We start from the raw sequence: 20,356 nt of genomic DNA on the forward strand, positions 1-20,356 counted from the left end.
AAAAAAAAAACCCACACAAAAATTTCCTAATATCTACATTGTAAAGGCAAAAAGAAACAGGTGAAGTTCATTTTAATATATTTTATTTAATCCAATATATCAAAAAATTATCATTCTAACATGAAAACAAAATTACTGATATTTTACTTTTTTCTAAAAACTAAGTTCAAACTCCAGTGTCTATTTTACACTTAAAGCATATCTCAATTCAAATTAGTTACGCTTCAAGTGCTCATTAGCTACATGTGGCTAGTAGCTATCACACTGGACAGGGCGGTTCCAGAGAAACTTGTGCACTCCACTGAGAAAGAGAAGTGATAACCTTCCAATCAACACTTCTTTCTTTTTTTTCTTACACTTATTTCTAATGATTCAAATTGATGAGAAAAAATTTATTAGTCAATAAATGACTACTGAGATGACTGGCATGCTACTTGGAAAAAGAGAACTGGATCTCTTCTTGTGCCTTACTCCAATATGAAGTCCAGAGAAAAATGAGAAGTCAATCTAAGAAAGTAAAATACATTCAAAGGCCAGTAAAGAGAAAAGAATGCCAAAAAAAGGGGGGGGGAGAGGATGTTATTTTAACCATCAGATTGGCAAAGATTGAAAAACAGTCATTTCCTCAGACTTAATAAAACTGTTCTACAAATCAGATACTATTGGTGGGAACATAAATGTATATGACCTTTCTTAAGGGCAGCTTTGCTATCTGTATAAATATGTACCTCACTTCTGGAAATTCACCCTAAGAGGTAATGATAAAGGGCAAAAAGATGAAGGCACAAGGATATTCACTGAAGCATGATCCATAAGAGGAAAAAGCTGGAAGCAACTTAAGTGTCCATCAAAAGGACAGATTAAATAAAATAAGGTCATTAAAATTATGTAGGTCTGTTACAGAAAGATGTTTACATTGCGGAGGGGGAAATGCAGGTTACTGAACAGCATGTACAGTGTGATCCCACTTATGTAAAATGCAAAATTTCATATAAATGTTCATATTCATAAAGAGACATCAGAAGGAAACTTAATAAAATGTTTACAGTGGTTATGTCTGATAGAGGTAGGTTTGGGATAATTTTCTTTGGACATAACTATATATGTTTATCTTCATTTTTTTATGATGATCACCTGACACCTTTTATCCCAGAGTTGTTTTTATAACCTTCCCAGTATGATTTTTTTTAACCAGCACCCTTAGAAATATCTTTTATACATGTAATTTTGCAGAGTGTGCTACATGCACCACAGTATACTGAAGACATTCTTTCACTGAGATAACATGTCTTGATGCTTATGTGCAACTCGTACTCTTAGGAATATCTTTTTATACATGTGACTTTCCAGAGCATATTACCTACAGCACAGGGTGGTGAACTCACTCGCTCACTGAAATAACCCTACTCTGACTCAAGGAATTATTAGCACTCTTAGAAACACGTTTTAAATATGTGTCTTTACAGAGTGTCACACATGTACTATGAAGTGGTGAACACGTTCCTTCAGTGGAAATAATCAACATGGTGATTTTTATCTTTTCTGATTAATACAAAACTTATTTTTTAACTTTAAAAATTCTTGGAGAAAATTAAAAAGGAAATGTTAAAAGTAAACAAACAGCCTCTACTTAGTGAGTAACTTCTTTTCATAGGTTGTAGAGGGAGTGGGGAGAAATATAGGTGGCAAAGAAACCTAATAAACCAGACATAAAAGGAAGCCACCTGCCTTTCCCAAGATAAGCTATATTTTCATTCCTGTAAAAAAGCACAGGAAGGGTCAGTATTTTGACTCCATCGTCTTGTGGTGACTAATGTTATGTAATAATACATATCCAAAAAACAATTCTTTAGAGATGAAAGACATCCTTGAAACATATCTACAGAACACAACACATGAAGAAAACTTCCTTTTTAACCCAAAACACTCTTCTATATAATTCTAGGAACTCACCCAGAGTTAACATCACTAGAAAAGTTCCCTGAATTCTGCAGAAATGACAAACTATGAACAAAATAATATATTTTCATGTCTTTGTAATGACCAAAAAGCCTACACCCCAAACATAAGGGACGAGGTCACGTGAGGAGTTCTTTGCTAGTTTGCCTCCACCCCTCAACAAGCTAAGTCACTTAAAATACAGACATGAATAAAGGTAATTTCATACAATGTCACTTTTTAGCCACCAGGTTTTCCAAGTTTGGGGTTTATAAGATCTATAAAACCACAGGACTACGGGACACAAATAAAATTTGACTCTAAATGATCTTTTCCTCTCCCATCACTGACATTCCTCAAACCCCTAGATTTTTTTCTCTCAAATAATGAAAATTTAGCACAAGGCTCATTTACAACAGACTCACAGGATCTCACTGTCAGTACAATAGATGTCCTGAAATAATCAGTGTGCTCCTGGGGGAATAGTCTCCAAATGAAAATAGTAAGACACAAAAAGATGATCAACATTAAAATATTTTCTTGGGGGAAAAAAGCGAACTGCTATTTCAAGAATTAAAAGGCTGTCTTTTATTGAACTGTCATGCTAGCTCTCCAACAGGCAGGCAGTGGAGACATTTTAAGTGCATTACCTTTAGGAGGAAAATAGGACTTGCTTTCAGCTTTGTGAGGCCAGTCTACAACGAGAGGTCCAAACCTGCGAAAGCTGGCAGTGATCTCATCTACAAAGTAAAGAAGCAATCTCAGCAAGAGAAAAAAAAATATTGCAAACGGAATAGCATAAGGCGTATTTTTTTATTTAAAAAATATTTTGAGAACTATTTCTAAAGCATTTTTACAGAAGTCAAACCTACTAAGTGAAATACAATTGCTTGCTGGGTATGTTTGGTTATTCACTTTCAACCATGCAGAATGTGTTTCTAACTATAATTCACTGCTCTTCACTGCCAACAAATTTGATATAAAGAATTTGGAAGGAAAAAATCTGATATAACTGACCTCTCTGTCAAGAAAAAAAAAATTCTAAAAGTAGAAATGTTCTCTGTTTTTAGAAAAAAGGCAGAAGTACACAAAATGTTTAAAGTGTGCTTTCACTTATGTAAGATAATCTCTAAAATATCTAAGATCATTAGGTTATGATTATTAGTAATCTAAGATTATTATCTGTAAGATTATTTTAGAAATGGATACAATTCTTTTGGTAAGGAATAGGGGCAATAAGTAGGTAATTCTATTTGATGATAAAAGTTAATAAACCAATGATCTCTTTCTCTCATACTTACCTACTACACATCCTATAAAGAAAATGTTTCCAAAGTTATAGCTCAATAAATTTACCTTTTCCTTCTGACTCCTGACTCAAAGCAGAAGGTTATAACTTAGCTCCAACTCAGGTTTAAGTTGCTACTCTCTCAGCCATGATCTAAACTATGTCTTAAAAAAAAAATCCAATTGATAGAGATTAACACTAGTATGAGAATAGTTTGGAGGAAAATGAGTTTCCAGCTCTGTACAACTTTAAAACAATAAGTCTTAAATAAAAATATTTTTACACTATTCCTTTCTCATCATGAAAAAGAAAATCATGATAAATTAGAGAAATGTCACAACTAGAACAATGTTGATGAAGAAATTGTTTTAACAATATTTTTACAGCGGATCCAACCCTACTAACCAGAACTAGAGTTGTTTTTTCTCCCTTAACTGTTCCAATTTTATTTCATTCATCTGTTCAACAAATATTTATTGACAACCTACTATGTGCTCATTGGATTTGGGCACTAGTGAAAACTCACTTTTGGTTGATAGTATCTTAAGAACATTATTAAGAAAAATTCTAATTAGTCTTTATTCTTCTAAAGGCAAGGGGGGCTTTTCACTAATAGATATCTATATTAAAATATGAGATGGGATAGTGTGATGAACATGGGAAAAAGCGCTGGAATCAGACTAATTTGAATGCCAGCTGCACCATTAGCCACATAACCTGGGACAAACTGTCTCGCTCTGATCCTCAGTTTCCTCATCTATAAAATGGAGTTGGTAGGATATGTCTTAAGGGATAGCTGTAAGGATTAAATGAGATAACGTAATGTGAAGCTCTGAGCATAATTATGGGCTTATAAAGAGTTTCATAAATATTAACTTTCATTATTATTTTACAGCTTACCCCCAAATTAATAACTGGGAAACACGAAGTTGTTGGAAGACTGCCCTGTATGAACACATCTGAAGAGCAGACCTGAAATGCACCATCTATTACTTCCCCATCTATGGAATATTTTCCTCCTCCAAACACTAAAAGAGGAAATGTCCCAAAGGTGCTTGGAGAGGAGAGGCAGGGTCAAATCACACCAAGAACAAACCTGGCCTTTATAAAGTCATTAATGAATGCATCATACCTTCATCAATATCAGGAGGAAGGCCTCCAACAAACACCTTCCTAGAGTAACGTTCTACTCGTTCTCCGTTTTGACAACGAGTGGGAGAACTTAAGCCAGATGACAAGGATTGATCGCCGTGACTGTCGTCCAGGAAGGCATCTTCAAAGGGAAAGAGAGAAGACCGACCTGAAACAAATGTGGAAGTTTCTACAGTTAAAATTATTTTCTTGGACAATGAATGCTTTTTTAGGAGCCAAAGTGTAGAGTGAATCATCCAAAAAAATGTATCCTGAACTGTGATTTTTACAATAGGACAAGCAACTGTAGATTGCAGAGCCTAGACAATACCATCATTTTTGTGTAAAGGTATGCACAGCACAGAAATAACGGGGCTAATACTCAGGAGAAAGCATCAAAAATTACAGCTGTTTTCACTGCTAAAAATCACCACCTTTTACTCATAGAGTCCCTATCACTGCTACTAAGAGTATTCAGCAGCTATTTTTCCTTTCCCCAAACATTTTTTAAAATAAATGGAAAAGTAATCTTTATTCACAGATTTTTATTTGCTCAAAGGTTCAGGCTGGCTGGCCCTAACAGTGGAAGGAATATTAAACTGATGACAAAGGCTGATAGCCTCTCTGATAGCAGGGCTAAAGATGATCAAGTTTTCCCTGCTACTCTGAACTAATCCAATTTGGGAATAAACATTTGCAGTAATACCAGGTGAAACAAGTAAATGAAAAGACATAAATTAAGATGTGGGAGTATGTAGATGTGGTAGATGTAGATGTGGTTACGACATTTTTACCCTACTAATCTAGGCAGTATTTTATATCCCTCAAAAAATTATTTTCATTGTTAGTTTCTATAGCCAAATAGAGTTCATACAGCAAAGGCATCTACCCATTCCACAGGACTGTAAGAAAGATGCCAGCAGTTAGAGTCTGTTAATAAACATAACATAATAATTCCATCCGGCATTACAAAATAAAATCTAAGTTTAAAAACAAATATATTTCCTGTTTGAGTCAGTGAGTTCCTGGTAAAACTTTCCATTAGGTTACACTCTAAAAATGAACTGTCTTGAACATCCTAACTTTTGAAAAAAGAAGAATTCCCCTCTAAAATAAATTCATATACTCTTCAAAAAAAGAACAGTGTCTTCCCCATTTAGTCTATCCTGTCTATCTTTCCCTGAAACCTAGTTTCTGCGTCACTATAGCCAACTCTCAAACAGAATATAAATAGCCTTATAAAAATACTGAACATTTATTTCTTTTACAAAAAAAATGGCTACTAATATAACTATTTATTTTATGAACAACCCAGGTGGTACAAGAAAGGCCCTATTTTGATGTTGGGAGTTAATAAATAAAAGGACCTAAGAATTTTTTGTTCAGCTCTTCCCAGATTAGCTACAAAGAAACGGAATAAAATTTGTCACGTCATGCCACCTAGCTTTCTTAGCCTGGGGGGAACAAACAATAGGCAGTAAATTCTCATCCCTTGATGTCTGTTTTGATCACTGGGGGTAAAAGAAATAGATTTGCAGCAACTATAGGCAAAATGACCTTTCCAAAGACACCCAGGGAAGTACTCACACAACTGTCAGGTTTGCTTTTCACGGAGTCCACACTCTGTGAGTTCTATGCTTGCTCTGTGACAGGCACACACCCAAATCAGCATTGCCCACAGAAAACACCTATCCCCACCTCTTACCCTCAACACTAGCAATGTGAGATGCTCAGAAAACAAAGGCTCTTGGGGGCAGGGAGTGGGGAGACAACAAAATAATACTGGAAAATACTGCACACCTTATGCCCTTCCCAGACATTCGCAATCCACGTTAGAATACAAAAGGCTGGGAAAAGTTGCGCAGTAAAATAAATTGATCCAGCATTACCTGGATTTAAGATAAAGGAAATGTTAACATACATAACTCAGTGGAAAACACTTGAAGAAATATTTATCCATATTCTAGAATCACCAAACAAATATGAGTTATTTGAAAGTTCTTGACAAAGAAATCAAGTCTGGTAAGAGATAGGCAAGTGTATAAGTATAAACAAGAGAAATAAGTACTAAGTGAAGACCGTACCAAGAGCTCAATTTACTGCCCTATGGGAGATGGGGCGGGCAGAGACCTTTAGAGTGATTTCATAGGAAGGCAACCTTGAGCAGAATCTTGTGGGGCTGGGAGTTTCTAAGATAAAGAACAAGAATCCACAGAGAAAGAACTTTCAAAACAGCTTTGACTTTTCCCTCCAAACCAGGTCCTCTAGCATTCCCTGCAATCTCAACAGAAATGACTAATATCCACACCCAATTCAATCCAAAAATCTAGGAGTCCTCCTTGACATCTCCCTTTCTTTCTTACTCCACATCTAATCTCTCTCTCACTAACTCCTAACAATTTGAGCTATGAAGTAACTCTTCAATCCATTCACTTCTCCCATCTTCAGTCCTAACACCCTAGAGTCCCAATCATCATCATCTCTGCCCTGAACTAATGGGTTCCAACAAGTCCATATGACAGCCTATTTAGTCTACTGGTTTCTATCTTGAATCCCACAATGCTTTCTCCACACAACAACAGCCCAAATCATCACTTTCAAATATTAATCTGACCACATAGCCACACTCCTCACCTTCATTCTTAAAACCCCTCAATAACGTCCCACTGTTTCTGGATCAAGTACAAAAACTCACGGTAAACTCTAAGCCCTCTGCCATCTCCTACATCATAGTTGCTGCCTCTCTCCTTCTGTCTGGTTCACTAACCTCCTATCACTCAGACCTCCTCTGAATTTCCTAATTCCTCTTTGCCTTGGGCACTAAGGACAAGGTGTTTCCCCCTTCCCCCAAATAAATAGTCTCTTCCCAACTCCCCAGTTTTCTAGTTAATTCCCACTAATCCTTCAGGTCTCAGTTGAAAAGCCATTTCCTCAAGTGGAACTTTCCTGAACTTCTAGATCAGGTTAGGTTCCCGTTTCTATCCACTCATAGCACGTCTCCTAACACTTTTCCTAATTACCATTATAGTATCATGTGGGTTTTAATTTGGTATCTCATTCCCCAACCCCATTAAATTGTAAGCTCTATTAGGACAGGGACCAATTTAATCTTGTTCACCACTGTATCTTCATGTCCTAATGAGGGCACATAAAAGGTATTCAATAAATATTAAAAGTGAGGCAGCATCCAGAAAAGGATAACAGTACATGCAAAAACATGCGGCTGCAAGTATATGCTGGCACCCACGTGTGAGAATGGCAAGAGATGGAACCACATCTTAGAAAATTGAGGCCTTTTCTATTGCTTCTATTTGCTCAAACATATTCCATACTCTATACTACAAAAGCAATAAGAAATTTCCCCATTTTCCAAGTTTAATATTTCCTTCTAATACTAGTTAAAAAAAAAAATTCACTCACTTCCTGGAGACTGATACTCCTATCTAATTCATCTTCCATCCTGTCAGAATGACTTTTCTGAGATGCCTATGACCATGTGATTCCCTCCACCCCACACCCTACAAGAGCTACCATGACCTTCACCAGCAATTTGCACCCAGGGAAAGAGGGGATGGGGTGAGAGTCTGAAGAAATCTGAAACCATCCAAATGAGAAACAAGGAAATCTTGAACAAGAGCTGTAAAGAAGGAGAAGTAGTAGGTATTCAAGACATTTCGGAATAAAGAGAACTACCTTTGTGCATGGCCAACAAAACCACAGCTTCCCAGAATATTTTGGCAAAGAAAATAAAAGCAAGAGTTAAATGTAAAAATTTGGACTGTTTTATAAATTGTTTATGGGTACTTAAGAAACTTGCCAAGGTTTTAAAACCAAACTTCTGATTATTAATATTTAGAGTACCATAGACTTTAGTGATAAAGTTGCCCTTGGAAATGAAACTGTGAACAATCCAAACATATATGACATTTCTCTGTGGCTAAGAACAAAGACTATAGGTCTCAGAGTCCAATCCCCAGATCTACTTAATCTGAATGCATGGGGTTCAAATTTGAAAGTCTGCACTTTTAACAAAGTTCCCCAGTGATCCCTACGCTCAAGTTTAAAAGCAACTAAAATGGAGATTAACTGTCTGTAGAGCAGGCATCCACTGAAAGTGATATTGTGTGAGGTGTATGAAGCGTTGGGAAACATCCAAGTTCAGTCAAGTTAAAGAAAGTATATCCTCAGGAACAGAATGTAAAATTTATAATCTAGTCAACCGTACTGTAATATGACTGCCTAAGTGCTGATGGACAAAAAGTCTGTAGAAAGCATTTAAAAGACAGAATTGTAGACCAAAAGAAGTCAGGAGGATTTTATCATATGGGTAAGACCATTCCTCTGTGGACAGAATGGTTCGTTTGATGTTTCCATAGCCTGAAAACCATCTATTTCCCCATGCTCTAATTATAAGCTCCTGAAGGACTGTTCTATTAATTAATTTAGTACCTTGCTACTGTGAAGAGCACTGTGACTTCTAAACTAGTAGACAAATCAGCCACCAAAATTGTCTTCTGTTACATTCATCTCTGTAAGTTAAAACATTGGTATTCTGGTTTGTCCAGGGTTCCTCATGAGGTTAGTATTTGTGCATTCATTTGGTTGGCATAAATCCATCCCCCCCAAGACAAATCATCCCTGGGAAGACTGGTAAAATTTTAGTTCTCACATATGTGTTACTAGAAACTGAAACTTTAAGAGGCTACACCCAAATTGTGTCCCATGAGAGGCCCTACTTTACAAGCTAGCATCTCTCTGACACACTACTTTTCTTTAATAACAACATCGCCCAAGACCAAAATGTTTTAAGTAAGCCATGTTACTTCCCCAAAATTATATTCTTATGTACCTAGCATATTAGTCTGCTTTAGAATCTGATACTTCCTTGTAAAATATTCTTATTGAGTATTTCAAGAGAAGAATACTTCCCAACAGCTGCAATTTGGCCATTTGGCTTTCCCTTCCACCAATGGTCTGGTTTATGATATTTATTTTCAATTAATAACCAGAATGTAATTGAACAAATAATCTCTGAATGTAGAGGTAACTTAAAACTATGCTGAGTGCTCTGGAAGAGGTAGGAGCCTTGTAGGAAAAGTACAAAATAAGAAACCCACAAAGCACTAGTTAAGCACGAAGGTTTGTCCAAAACTCTTGCTTACTTAGGAGGCTCCCTTTCCTGCAGCTTATGATGGGGAAACAAAAGCCACTGGCCATGATGGGTTGCCAAAGCAGCTCAGGCCTCACCTCTAAGCTCCCACCAAAGCCTCTGTGGTCAATCCAGCAGCTCCAGCATACTTCTAGCCCAGTACTTCCATTCCAAGCCTGACCATTTTCAACTTAGTTTTTTTAAGTAGCTCAGAAATTAGTCACTTCAGGAGTTTTGATTTTTTTTTAATGGATTATGAGGCATGACTCCCCTAAGGAAAAAAAAATTGCCTGACAGTCAGGTTCCAGCTTTACTCTGTAACCTTGGACAAAACATTTCACACATCTGAGTCTCATTTACGTAATGAGAGATTTGAACTAGATGAATGGTTTTCAAGTCTCTGGGAGCAGAATTCCTCTTATTACACAAAAATCTTTCATAAAACCTTAATATACAAATATTAAAGTGCATCTTACTTGGCATTACTATGTAGGTATCTCTTAGGCATCACAAACTTAATGTGTTTTTAAATGAACTCTTGACATCCACCTTGAACATATTCTCTCCCAGTCCCATTTCAATACGTGGCATCACAATTCACCCAATTGCTCAAGCTAGAAGCTGAACATCATTTTTGAGTCTTCCTTATTTACTTCCCACATTCAATCCTTCAGTTTAATGCCATTAAAAAAGGTTCATTCTACCCTCTAGAAGATATTTTCCATTTGTTCATTTCTTTCCAACTCTATTGCCATCACTCTTTTTAAAACACCATCATCTCTTGCCTGGATTACTACTACCTTCTTTCTGAACTAGACAACCCACTTCTCTTCTCACTTCCCTTTAAACAGTAGTAGCCAGAGCGTTCTTTTAAAAACATAAATCTGATCATTTGACCCTGCTTTAAAACATTCATAGATTTCCTCTTGTACTTGGACCACACTCAAAATCCTTACTGGGAGCTAAAGCACAGCAAGATCATATTTCCTTCCTTCCTCCAGCTTCATCTTAATACACCCTCCTCTTTCTCCTATCAGGCTCAGTCATTCTGGTCTCTACTTCCTCAAATACACAAAGCCCTTTCAGGCCTCACTCCCCCCCCCCACTTTTTAAATAAAAGCTTTATGAAGATATAATTCACCTATCATACAATTCATCCATTTAACCCATTAGCAGCCACTCCCCATTTTCCTTGAACTCTCTCAGGCCTAGGCAAACACTAGTCTATTTTCTGTGTCAACAGAAAGGACATTTCATAAAAGTGGAATAATACAATATGCAATCTTTTGTAATTGCCTTCTTTCACTTAGTATAATGTTTTCAAAGTTTATCAATGTTGTCGCATCTATCAGTATTTTGCCTCAAGCCCCTTAAAATAGCTGTCTTATAATGTCTGGAATTTCCTTTAAGACATTCTAAAGGGGAAAAAAAGAGGGAACATATGAAACAAGATTGGCAAAAATGAAGCTAACTGATGGGTAGATAGTTTAATAAACTATTCTATTTTTGTGTATGTTTGAAAATTTCCACAATAAAAAATTTTCTTTAAAGATACTTGTCTTGCCATCCTTTGGGTTTCAGTTTAAATAATATCTTTTCAGAGAAAACCATCCCAGGTTAGAGGGAACCTCCCATTTTTCTTGCCTACTACTTTTCACAATTATTGAGTATGGAAATGTTTCACTTATTGTCTCTCTCCTACTAGAATAAACACTCTATAGGGAGACAGAACACATCTAGAGTCTGGCACAGCATCTGATCTGATAGTAAGCACACAAACTCTTAATGAATGAAATTTGGGAGGACAGCCTAGAACCCCTCCATCATTGTTTAAGACCCTCCCAGACCAACTTCCTGCAAAAAGGAAAAACTATGATTTTATTCCCCTACCATTTTCTGTGCTCAAATTTCCATATTACTATAAGGAGTAACATTGCAGATATTATAACCATGAACAGTCAGACATTTCTTCAGCTGTCCATGTTTCACTGAGGGACCAACCATTCCTTGAGAGAAGAAAGCTCATGTAACTGGGTTTGAATTGACAGAATGGCATGTTTGTACCATGGTCTCACTGATATGGGTGATCTCCCCTCCCTTGGGAAGGCTTTTGGCACAAAGACCGAACTTCAACTTGGCACATAAGTTTGTTTCATTGGATTTTTTGAACCTTTGTTATTAACTAAGATTAATACCTCATATCATGTCAACAGATTTTTATGGATTAAATATACACAGAAGTATATTTTACAAGAGTAACTCCAATTCAACAGTAACTCCAATAGTAAAGTAACCGATCATTCTTTGTATTTGCTTATTTACATTGTTTAATAAGATCTTTTATATTTTCCTTGCTGCTTTTTAAGCAATTCCACTAAACATCAGGAGCACTGGCACAGCCAAATACGCCTACTTATGAACAGAAGTCTCCCAGAGACCTTAAAAGCTCATGTGAAATGAAAAATACAACAGATATTTTAATCAGGTGTGAAATATGTAGGCAAAGTTCTTGTATGACACTACCTTTTAGACTAGTTTCTAACAGGGTCTGCAGTTATACAGGAAGGCACATATCAAAGCTTGTGGAAGTCAAAATACTCCAGAAAGAAAATGTTAAAATTATTTGGAGTCATTTCGATTCCATAAGGGAAGAGAAATTAACATTTCTCTAAAGGAACACATCTTTAAAATAAAAGTGGGTATAATAGGAAATATACTTGGATATTTAAAAACTTTATATACAATCACTCATTTTCAAGTTCTATTCTTACACATCTATTCTGCTTCCCTACTAGGGTTTCAACTACACTACTAAAAGTGCTTGGTTTGCCAAGGTCTACCCTTCAATACTTGTACCCCCAGCTAAGCCTTTAGCTGATGTCCAGGTTCTCTCCTGTTTTTGTCACTTGATCATGAAACCCTCTTTCGAAAGCCTGATATATCTCTGTCTAGGAGTCTTCCCTTTTGTTTCAAAAACTATTCATCAGGGCAACACAGACCATTTCATTGCAAATTTCTCCTCTCCAGCTGGCCCCCAATGCATATACTCAGGGACATACGCTCCAAGTATCTGGTGATGCCAATCTCACCTTGAAGTTTTCTTTTAAGTTGATCATACACCTGGAGAGGCCTCCTTCCCACTCCTCTTCCATTATCCAAATAGTTCCTGAAATTCTACCTGTTCCAGGAAGCTTTTCCAGGTTTATCAGGAGAGGTGAAAGATTCCACTGGCCTAATACTTACTGACAGATCTCAAAACTGTCATGGGTAAGTTCCTTTGCTTTCTATTCCTAAAATATTTACCAACATGTATATGTAATGTATAGAATATGAGTTACAGGTAATTCTTAATAATAATGTAACATACATCAGCAAGTTCAGTGTAATTTTTTATTTAAATTCCCTCCAAGTAGACGTTTTATGCTTTTTTGGGAAAGTCTAAGCTCTGTTTGGAGCAAAGAAGTCAAGCAATAATATAATCCCTGATTACACAAATAAATGAGCATGAGGAAATCTGCCAGTTCATCAAATTTATACTATGCAGCAGTGGCCCAGATCAGTATGCTTTAGGAAATGAGAGTAGATATGAGGTATTCCTGCCCCATTTCACATGCTATGTCACCACATTTAAGGAAGATGACTTCTTTTTCAGCTTTGGGAATAGAAGACTAAATAAAATGGAAGAAAAATTTTCCATTTGTTCTTTTCTCATTACAAAAAGTCAGCCTTCAGTCTTTTAATGTTCTCACTCTCTCTCTCTCTCACACACACACTCTCATTATTATCTTCTTCATGTACAATTATCGAATTGCAGACTTACAGACAGCAGGCACCAAGTTATTCTAGGCTGTGTTTAGCTTAACACTTGATGCAAAGATGATCATGTTTGTGAAAACAATTAAGTCAAGCTTTACAAATAGATATGGGGAAGGTAACATCGAAACAGGAAGAGTAATTTTTTCAGGCACTCAGAAATTATAGCTGATCTTAATATTCTTGATGTCTAGTACTTAATATACTATGATTTGTAAAAATAAAATAATTTTTAAAAATATGATGCCAAACTGGTCTGCATAGATGTAGGATGTTACTTCAAAAACAATCCTCATCAATAAACATTTAATAAGTGCTAATTATATGTAGGTCACAGTGTTAGGCACAAGATACAGCTATCTTTAAAGAGCTTATCTCCAGTTGAAGAATCAGAGCATACAGAAAAAACAAGAGAAAAGTAAGGCAGTAGAAGCAGAGGAAAACACTGCCTACAAGGCCACTGGGCAAGGCTTCATGGGAGAGATAAAGCTTAAATTTGGCTTAAATGCATGAACTAAGGATAGGCCTTAGATAAGTAAATGAAAGGAAGGGAGGACAGTACATGCAACAGCCAGACTGTGGGAAAGTACAGAGACTAGAAGGGGAAGGTGAGATGGGGAAAATGAAGATGATGAGGCTGGTAAAACAGGGAGAGCCAGATGATGGGGATCCTTAATGGAGGAGGACAACATGGTCTAAGTGGTGTTTTAGAAAGAAAGAAACTTAACAGAAGTGAAAAACAATAGAAATGAAAAGGGAAGGATGAGGCCCAAGACACTAGGGAAAAAATTTCGACAAGATGTGGTCACTAATCAGTGTGTAAGAAGAGGAGAGGCTAGTCCCTGCTATCTACCTTCCAGACGATGTCTATTTTCTGTGTAAAATTGTCCTTTCCTTACTCCTTCCCAAGAGTGATCAATTTTCTAGCAACATGAAAAATTATATGTATAGCACAAAATGGTTTCTAGTAATATTATTGTCTATACTTTTAATTTAAAAACAATAAGGTTAAAAATATTAAATGGCATTTATTTTCATAGCTAAAAAATAATAAACTATACAAATGTTTTTCTTCACCATGATTTGAAAACAAAACTGACTATATGATTCCACTATGAAAGACGTTTCGAGTAGTAACTCGAATACATATTAGGTTCTGCCAATTTTCATCCACTCAACAAATATTTACTGTGGAATAAATAATAAAATACTATGAATTTGGGGCGCCTGGGTGGCTCAGTTGGTTAAGCGTACAACTCTTGGTTTTGGCTCAGGTCACGGTCACAGGATTGTCAGATCGAGCCCCACGTCAGGCTCTGCACTCAGCACAGAGTATGCTTATCCCTCTCTCTCCCTCCCCCTCTCCCCCTACCCCCACTCACTCTCAAATAAATATAAATAAAAATAGAATCTTAAAAAAAAAAAGAAATGAAAGTGAGTACTTTCAAAGCAACTTACATTTGTGGAATGCTTTTAGTGTACATGAATAGGTTTTCCTCTCCCATTTTTACACTATAACTTCACTAACGCTCAAAGTTGGACAAGATTGGTTTTATTACCTCATAATTTACAGATGATGACACCAGACAGAAGATAAAGCAGTGATGACAACCTAGGTCTTTGACCCTAAGTCTCATACTCCTTTGAAACACTACATTAGGCTTAGCTTACTTACTTCATAAAGCTATTTGAATGAATTACAGATACGGAAATGCTTTAGAAAGGTAACAGCATTACACAAATAAAAGCGACATTATTTTGTTTGGTTGTGATCAGGAGAGGATGCAAGTTTTATGGAGCTTAGAGCCTATATAAGTTGGGGATCCACTTTAAGAAAAAGAACACAAAGATAAGGTTAAGAACTTGGAGGGGATCCCCTTGAAAGTGAGCGTCCCTGAAATTTAGGCTTCTTTATCTTCAAGGTAAATCTGCCTCTGGATATAACACAGAAGAATTCACCAGTCAACCTACTAAAACCAAGAATTGCCCTCTAAAACCTAACTTTTGCCTTCTAAGTAGTATGAAAAAAACACTGCAGATAAAGGACAAAAATATATGTATGCTTGGCCTTTATTCTCTCAAGATTATTCATAATAAACCATGTAACAAAAATTTCCAGGTAGAAATAGTCTTGGCTATGTCTATATTAGGATTAAAAGAACTACCAACTAACAACAAAAAATAACTATAACGAAGTGATGAGAATTATTTTGCTAAAATAAGCTAGAACATCATACCATACAATAATTATTGTTTTACACACACACGGGTATAAACACGCACACACTCATATTTACTCACAATTTGGCAAGCAAAAGATCTCATTAAAAAAAAATTTACCTCGTCTCCGCCCATAGCTCCTGGCTGCATGTAAACACAGAAGAAAACCATGGGTATCTGTATCAAAATGGTGAATTTAGAAGTAAAAAAAAATTCATATAAACCTTTTCTAAGTATTTTCAGTATTAATTAATCTGGAGATACTGTTCAACCTGACGGCAGAGATATTATATTAAAAAAAAAAAACCTTTATGAAGCACAAGTTAAAACACACTCACAAAGAGAAATTCACCTGGATATGGCAGCCACTGGAAAAGATACAATGGGTGCTTAAGTTACACAGTTTTATAAGGATTTATACTGTGGTCCATTATCTATATCAGATATAGATAAATAGAGTTCTTCAAAAAAATTTTTCTGATTTATAAATCTTCATTTGTGCTATAAATTACCATCAGACATCACTTTAAAGAAAATTCATTCATTCTAAATTAAAAACTGTAGCATGTGGTGGTCATTCTAAATTTCCTCATGCACACGCACACACACACACACCTACACACACACACACACCCCTTATAAATAGAGTCCCCTGAAAACCACATAGAAATTTTACACACAATTAACTCTGGTTTTACAGAATATGTTTGTGTGAAAATTTCAGTGAAGCATCTCATGATCTCCCCATTTACTTTCCATGCAGTACCACAGATAGGGAGAAAACAACACCTTTTCACCTGAGATGTGAATTGAAAAAGTAGAAAGGGATTAAGGTACTAGGTACATCCAGGTCAGGTTGAAAAATAGAATGCTTTGAAGATTTTCTTCCCTTTCAAAACTCAAGGCCCACAGAACACATTATTACAACATTTAATAGAGCTAGACTGGTATCATACATAAATTGCTAGGAGAGCCTGTCATCTAAAATAACTTTCAAAGTAGAAAGTTTTTCAAATTTGAAAACTCAAGGTCTATCAAATAAATGAGAACTTTAATTCATTTTTTAAGGTATGACATGTTATAATATTAGCTTAACACAAATCAAAACAAAAAACAAAGATAATTTGTAGTGACATATACAGTATAAGGTAGTAAGAAAACTATTTCTCTCCTAGAAAAAGAATTCAGACTTTTTCAGCTAGAAAGTTGAAATACCAGTTGGCCAATCTCATCTTCTACCAATTCCCTCTTTTCTTCAGACATCATACCCTCACCTACACACATTTGGCCTCTTCACTTTCCCATTACATAAATAGTAAAAAGGATTTTCCAGTTCAAGCTCTACTTTCTCTCTAACTCCTTCCATCACTATAACTCTCACCTTAAAAACACACAATCTTGGGGCACCTGGGTGGCTCAGTCAGTTAAGCATCTGCCTTCAGCTCAGGTCATGATCCCAGGGTAACAGGATCAAGCCCCACATTGGGCTCCCTGCTCAGCTGAGAGCCTGCGTCTCCCTCTCCCTCTGCCTGCCACTCGCTCTGCTTGTGTTCTTTCTCTGTGTCAAATAAATAAAATCTTTAAAAAATAAAAAAATTTAAAAACACAATCTCTTCTGAATTTACATAGCAGTACCACTTACATCAGTTACAAAAGGAACATATTACCAAAAAAAAATTAAGGAACTTTAATACTTTTCATTATGTAGAACATGGAATTCATCCCCCCACAGAATGTATAATAAATGGTAGTTAGTTTCCTAGTTTGGCCCCCCAAAAGCCTACTTCATTTATAATAACATGGGTGAGTTAATACTAATAGACAACACTTAAGAGATTAAGTATGGGGGCATTTGGGTGGCTCAGTCAGCTGAGCATCCAATTCTTGATTTCAGCTCAGGTCATAATCTTGGGGTTGTGGGGTCAAGCCCCATGTTGGGCTCTACACTCAGTACTGGGTTTGCTTGGATTCTCTCCCTCTGCCCCTACCCCTGCTTGAGCTTCCTCCCCTCTCTGTCTCTCGCACTCTCTCTCTCAAATAAATAAATAAAATCCTTTAAAAAAGAGAGAGATTAAGTATGTTTTGATATCATACCATTATTTCTTTGTCCCTTCCCCCATTCCCATGCCCAATGATGTCATACTGCCCAACACCCCCCACTGCAAACCTTTATTTAGAGAGGAAATAAAACATTCTGTATTTCAAAATTACTCATTTCTCTCCCAAACAACAAATTCCCATTCTTTCATTATATCTGATTTCTGGCCAGATGCTCAATGAAAAAGAATCTGATTACAATACTAAGGTACAAATGACTCCTCAGACCTTAACACCCCTAAAAGATAAATGAGAATGCTGTTCACTCGAGTCTTCAACTGCCAAATTTTTAGGTAATAGAGAACATGAAGTGAATAGATCCAGTCTTGGGGTGAGGAGGAGCATCCTGAGTTGGGGAGTGGGTAAGGCTTGCAAAAGACATACTTGGGAGTTTTAGTCAAAGCTTCCTTAAATAATTCATGATTTTTATGGATTTTTTTTTCTTTTTCCATTTCTAATCACTAACAGTAAACTGGCTCACATTGGCCTGGTGACGGATATGGGGGCAAGACAACATATGGGATAGGTAGCCAATTTAAAGTGGTGATGTGAGATGCTTCAGTGTGCTTTCATCATTCATTGTGGAATTTAATTATGTGCTACCCTGGTTCTAATTTCAGTATTTTATCTATGATCCCTATGGTGGTTATTATTATAGCAGTTACCACTTAATGAGTACTTGCTATGTACCAGAATAGTTCAAATGCTTTACATGTATTAATGCCATTTAATACAACTGATAACTTTATGACAAGAATTCTTATTAGCCTCTTCTTATAGATGAAGAAAATGGGACACAGAATTAAGTAACTTGCCTAAAATCTTACAGCAAGGAAGTGGAGGACTTGGAATATGAATCTAAGCACTCCAGCTCCAGAGTTCACACTTGTAACCACCTCACTGTACTATTAAATTCCTAGAGGGCAAGGTCAATATCTTGTATTCCTTTTAATATCCTCTCATGCACTTGGTAGAATGCTCTGTACCAAGCTGGTATTCAACAAATACAGGTTTGTTAGCTGAATGTGTAATCAAGGGAAGGAGTAACACATGCCTTGATGGCCTTTAGAAGGTATGCCACCTCTGTTGGTGATTAAAAATTTGCTCATATGAAGGCCACTTGCAAATAGACTAATTAGAGTCAAACTCTTCCCTAAGGGAAGGGTAATGAAATGAACACCATGGAGTTTGAAATTTGGGAGCACAAAAATAGTGCTTTCCCTTGAGAACAAATATGACTTTTAAACAAGAATATCGGACACATAAACTTACATGGATTGACACAAAACGATCCCACATAAAAAAAGGGGGAGTAAATATGACTAATACCATCTGCATAATATGTCTTATGTTAGTACAGATTTATACCAGATATAAGACAGTATGATATACTTTCAAAGTCTTAAGTAGTTTCTCCAATAACTTTAATTGTTATTTGTCAACCATCATCATCATTACAGATAAAATTCTTTTTACCATTTCATATGTATTACTTTTAGAACTCATAAAAAGTTACATTTAATTTTTAGAAGTCATGGTAATGGTTACCCTTAGCTAGGGGTATTAACCAGAAGGCAGACTAAGCGGGAGTTCTGGGGTGTTGCTAATGTTTTGGTCTTGATCTAGATACTGGTTTTATGGGTGTGTTCAACTTGTAATAATACATCAACTTATATATTTATAATTTGTGCATTATTTGGTACATATGTTATAGTTCAATAAAAAACAAAACACAAACATTTTAGATTGTTTCACTAAGATAAAAGGTTATAAGACTAATGTAGAAAATCCATAATGCTAATATGTTTATAGTCTTTAAATCTTAAATCTGCATAATTTGAAATTGAAAACATTAAAGATTTTTCATCCATCACAATAAATATGAAAAGGTACATGTATTTTACAATGGGATATGCCAGAGTTACTCTAAAAATAAGCTTATGTGATCAGTGACTAGTACGTTGTGAATGGTACTTTCATGTAAATGTTATGGTTTATTAGGCATATGAGGCAACAAAATAAAATGGATCATCTGTTACTCTTTATGACTTGGCCTGCACTAAGTCTTAAATGGCTGCATTCATACATGTGATTCCCCAAGAGCATGTTATGATCTGATTTTAAAATCTAAACTAATTCTTCAGCCACATGGATTCACCCAAATATGCTGAAGTTTCTCTAAGCAGAGTAACAACATAAACAGATTTCACCACAGAGGCTCAAAAATGAGAGAGATAGAGAGTGGAGAGAGAGGGAAAGGGAAGCAGGACAGAGAAAAATCTCTATTCTATTGTGTATCAAAGTAGCATGCATCATTTCAGGAACTTAAGCAGAGTTCCTGGGATCCTGTACTGATGTAAAACAAATGAACAAGATATAAAGACCTTAGTACAACATTTTACTAACTGGTCTGGAAATATCTGTCAAGACGGTTAGAAGTCAACTCTAGGAACAAATTGTTAATTACTTTCCTTGTAATAAAATCAGTTTCTTAAAAACACTTTGTAAACTTGGGGCACCTGGTTGGCACAGTCAGTTAAGTGTCTGACTCCTGATTTCAGCTCAGGTCATGATCTTAGGGTTATAGGATCAAGCCCCACATCGAGCTCCACACGGGATGTGGAGCCTGCTTAAGATTATCTCTCCCTCTATGGGGCGCCTGGATGGCACAGCGGTTAAGCGTCTGCCTTCGGCTCAGGGCGTGATCCCGGCGTTATGGG

The 20,356-nt window shown here is 36.2% G+C and overlaps 1 protein-coding gene across 6 annotated transcripts in view; it reads right to left on the reverse strand.

The window, feature by feature from the left end:
• Positions 1–107: 107 nt before the first annotated feature.
• LOC100482740 (cytoplasmic polyadenylation element-binding protein 3) overlaps positions 108–20,356 on the reverse strand; it is a 37,509-nt gene continuing 17,260 nt past the window's right edge. Inside the window, exons 3-5 of one of the 6 annotated variants that reach the window (XM_034662952.1) lie at positions 15,660–15,683; positions 4,359–4,526; positions 108–2,678 (exon numbers count right to left, since the gene is read on the reverse strand). In XM_034662952.1, coding sequence (XP_034518843.1) covers positions 2,527–2,678; positions 4,359–4,526; positions 15,660–15,683 — 344 coding nt within the window. In that variant the 3' untranslated portion in view covers positions 108–2,526. Of the gene's footprint in view, positions 2,679–4,358; positions 4,527–15,659; positions 15,717–20,356 lie in introns of all 6 variants that reach the window. The other 5 variants (XM_034662951.1, XM_034662947.1, XM_034662949.1 and 2 more) reach the window with 5 other exon arrangements.

The sequence above is a fragment of the Ailuropoda melanoleuca genome, chromosome 6 (genome assembly GCF_002007445.2).
Source record: "Ailuropoda melanoleuca isolate Jingjing chromosome 6, ASM200744v2, whole genome shotgun sequence".
Lineage (NCBI taxonomy): Eukaryota > Metazoa > Chordata > Mammalia > Carnivora > Ursidae > Ailuropoda > Ailuropoda melanoleuca.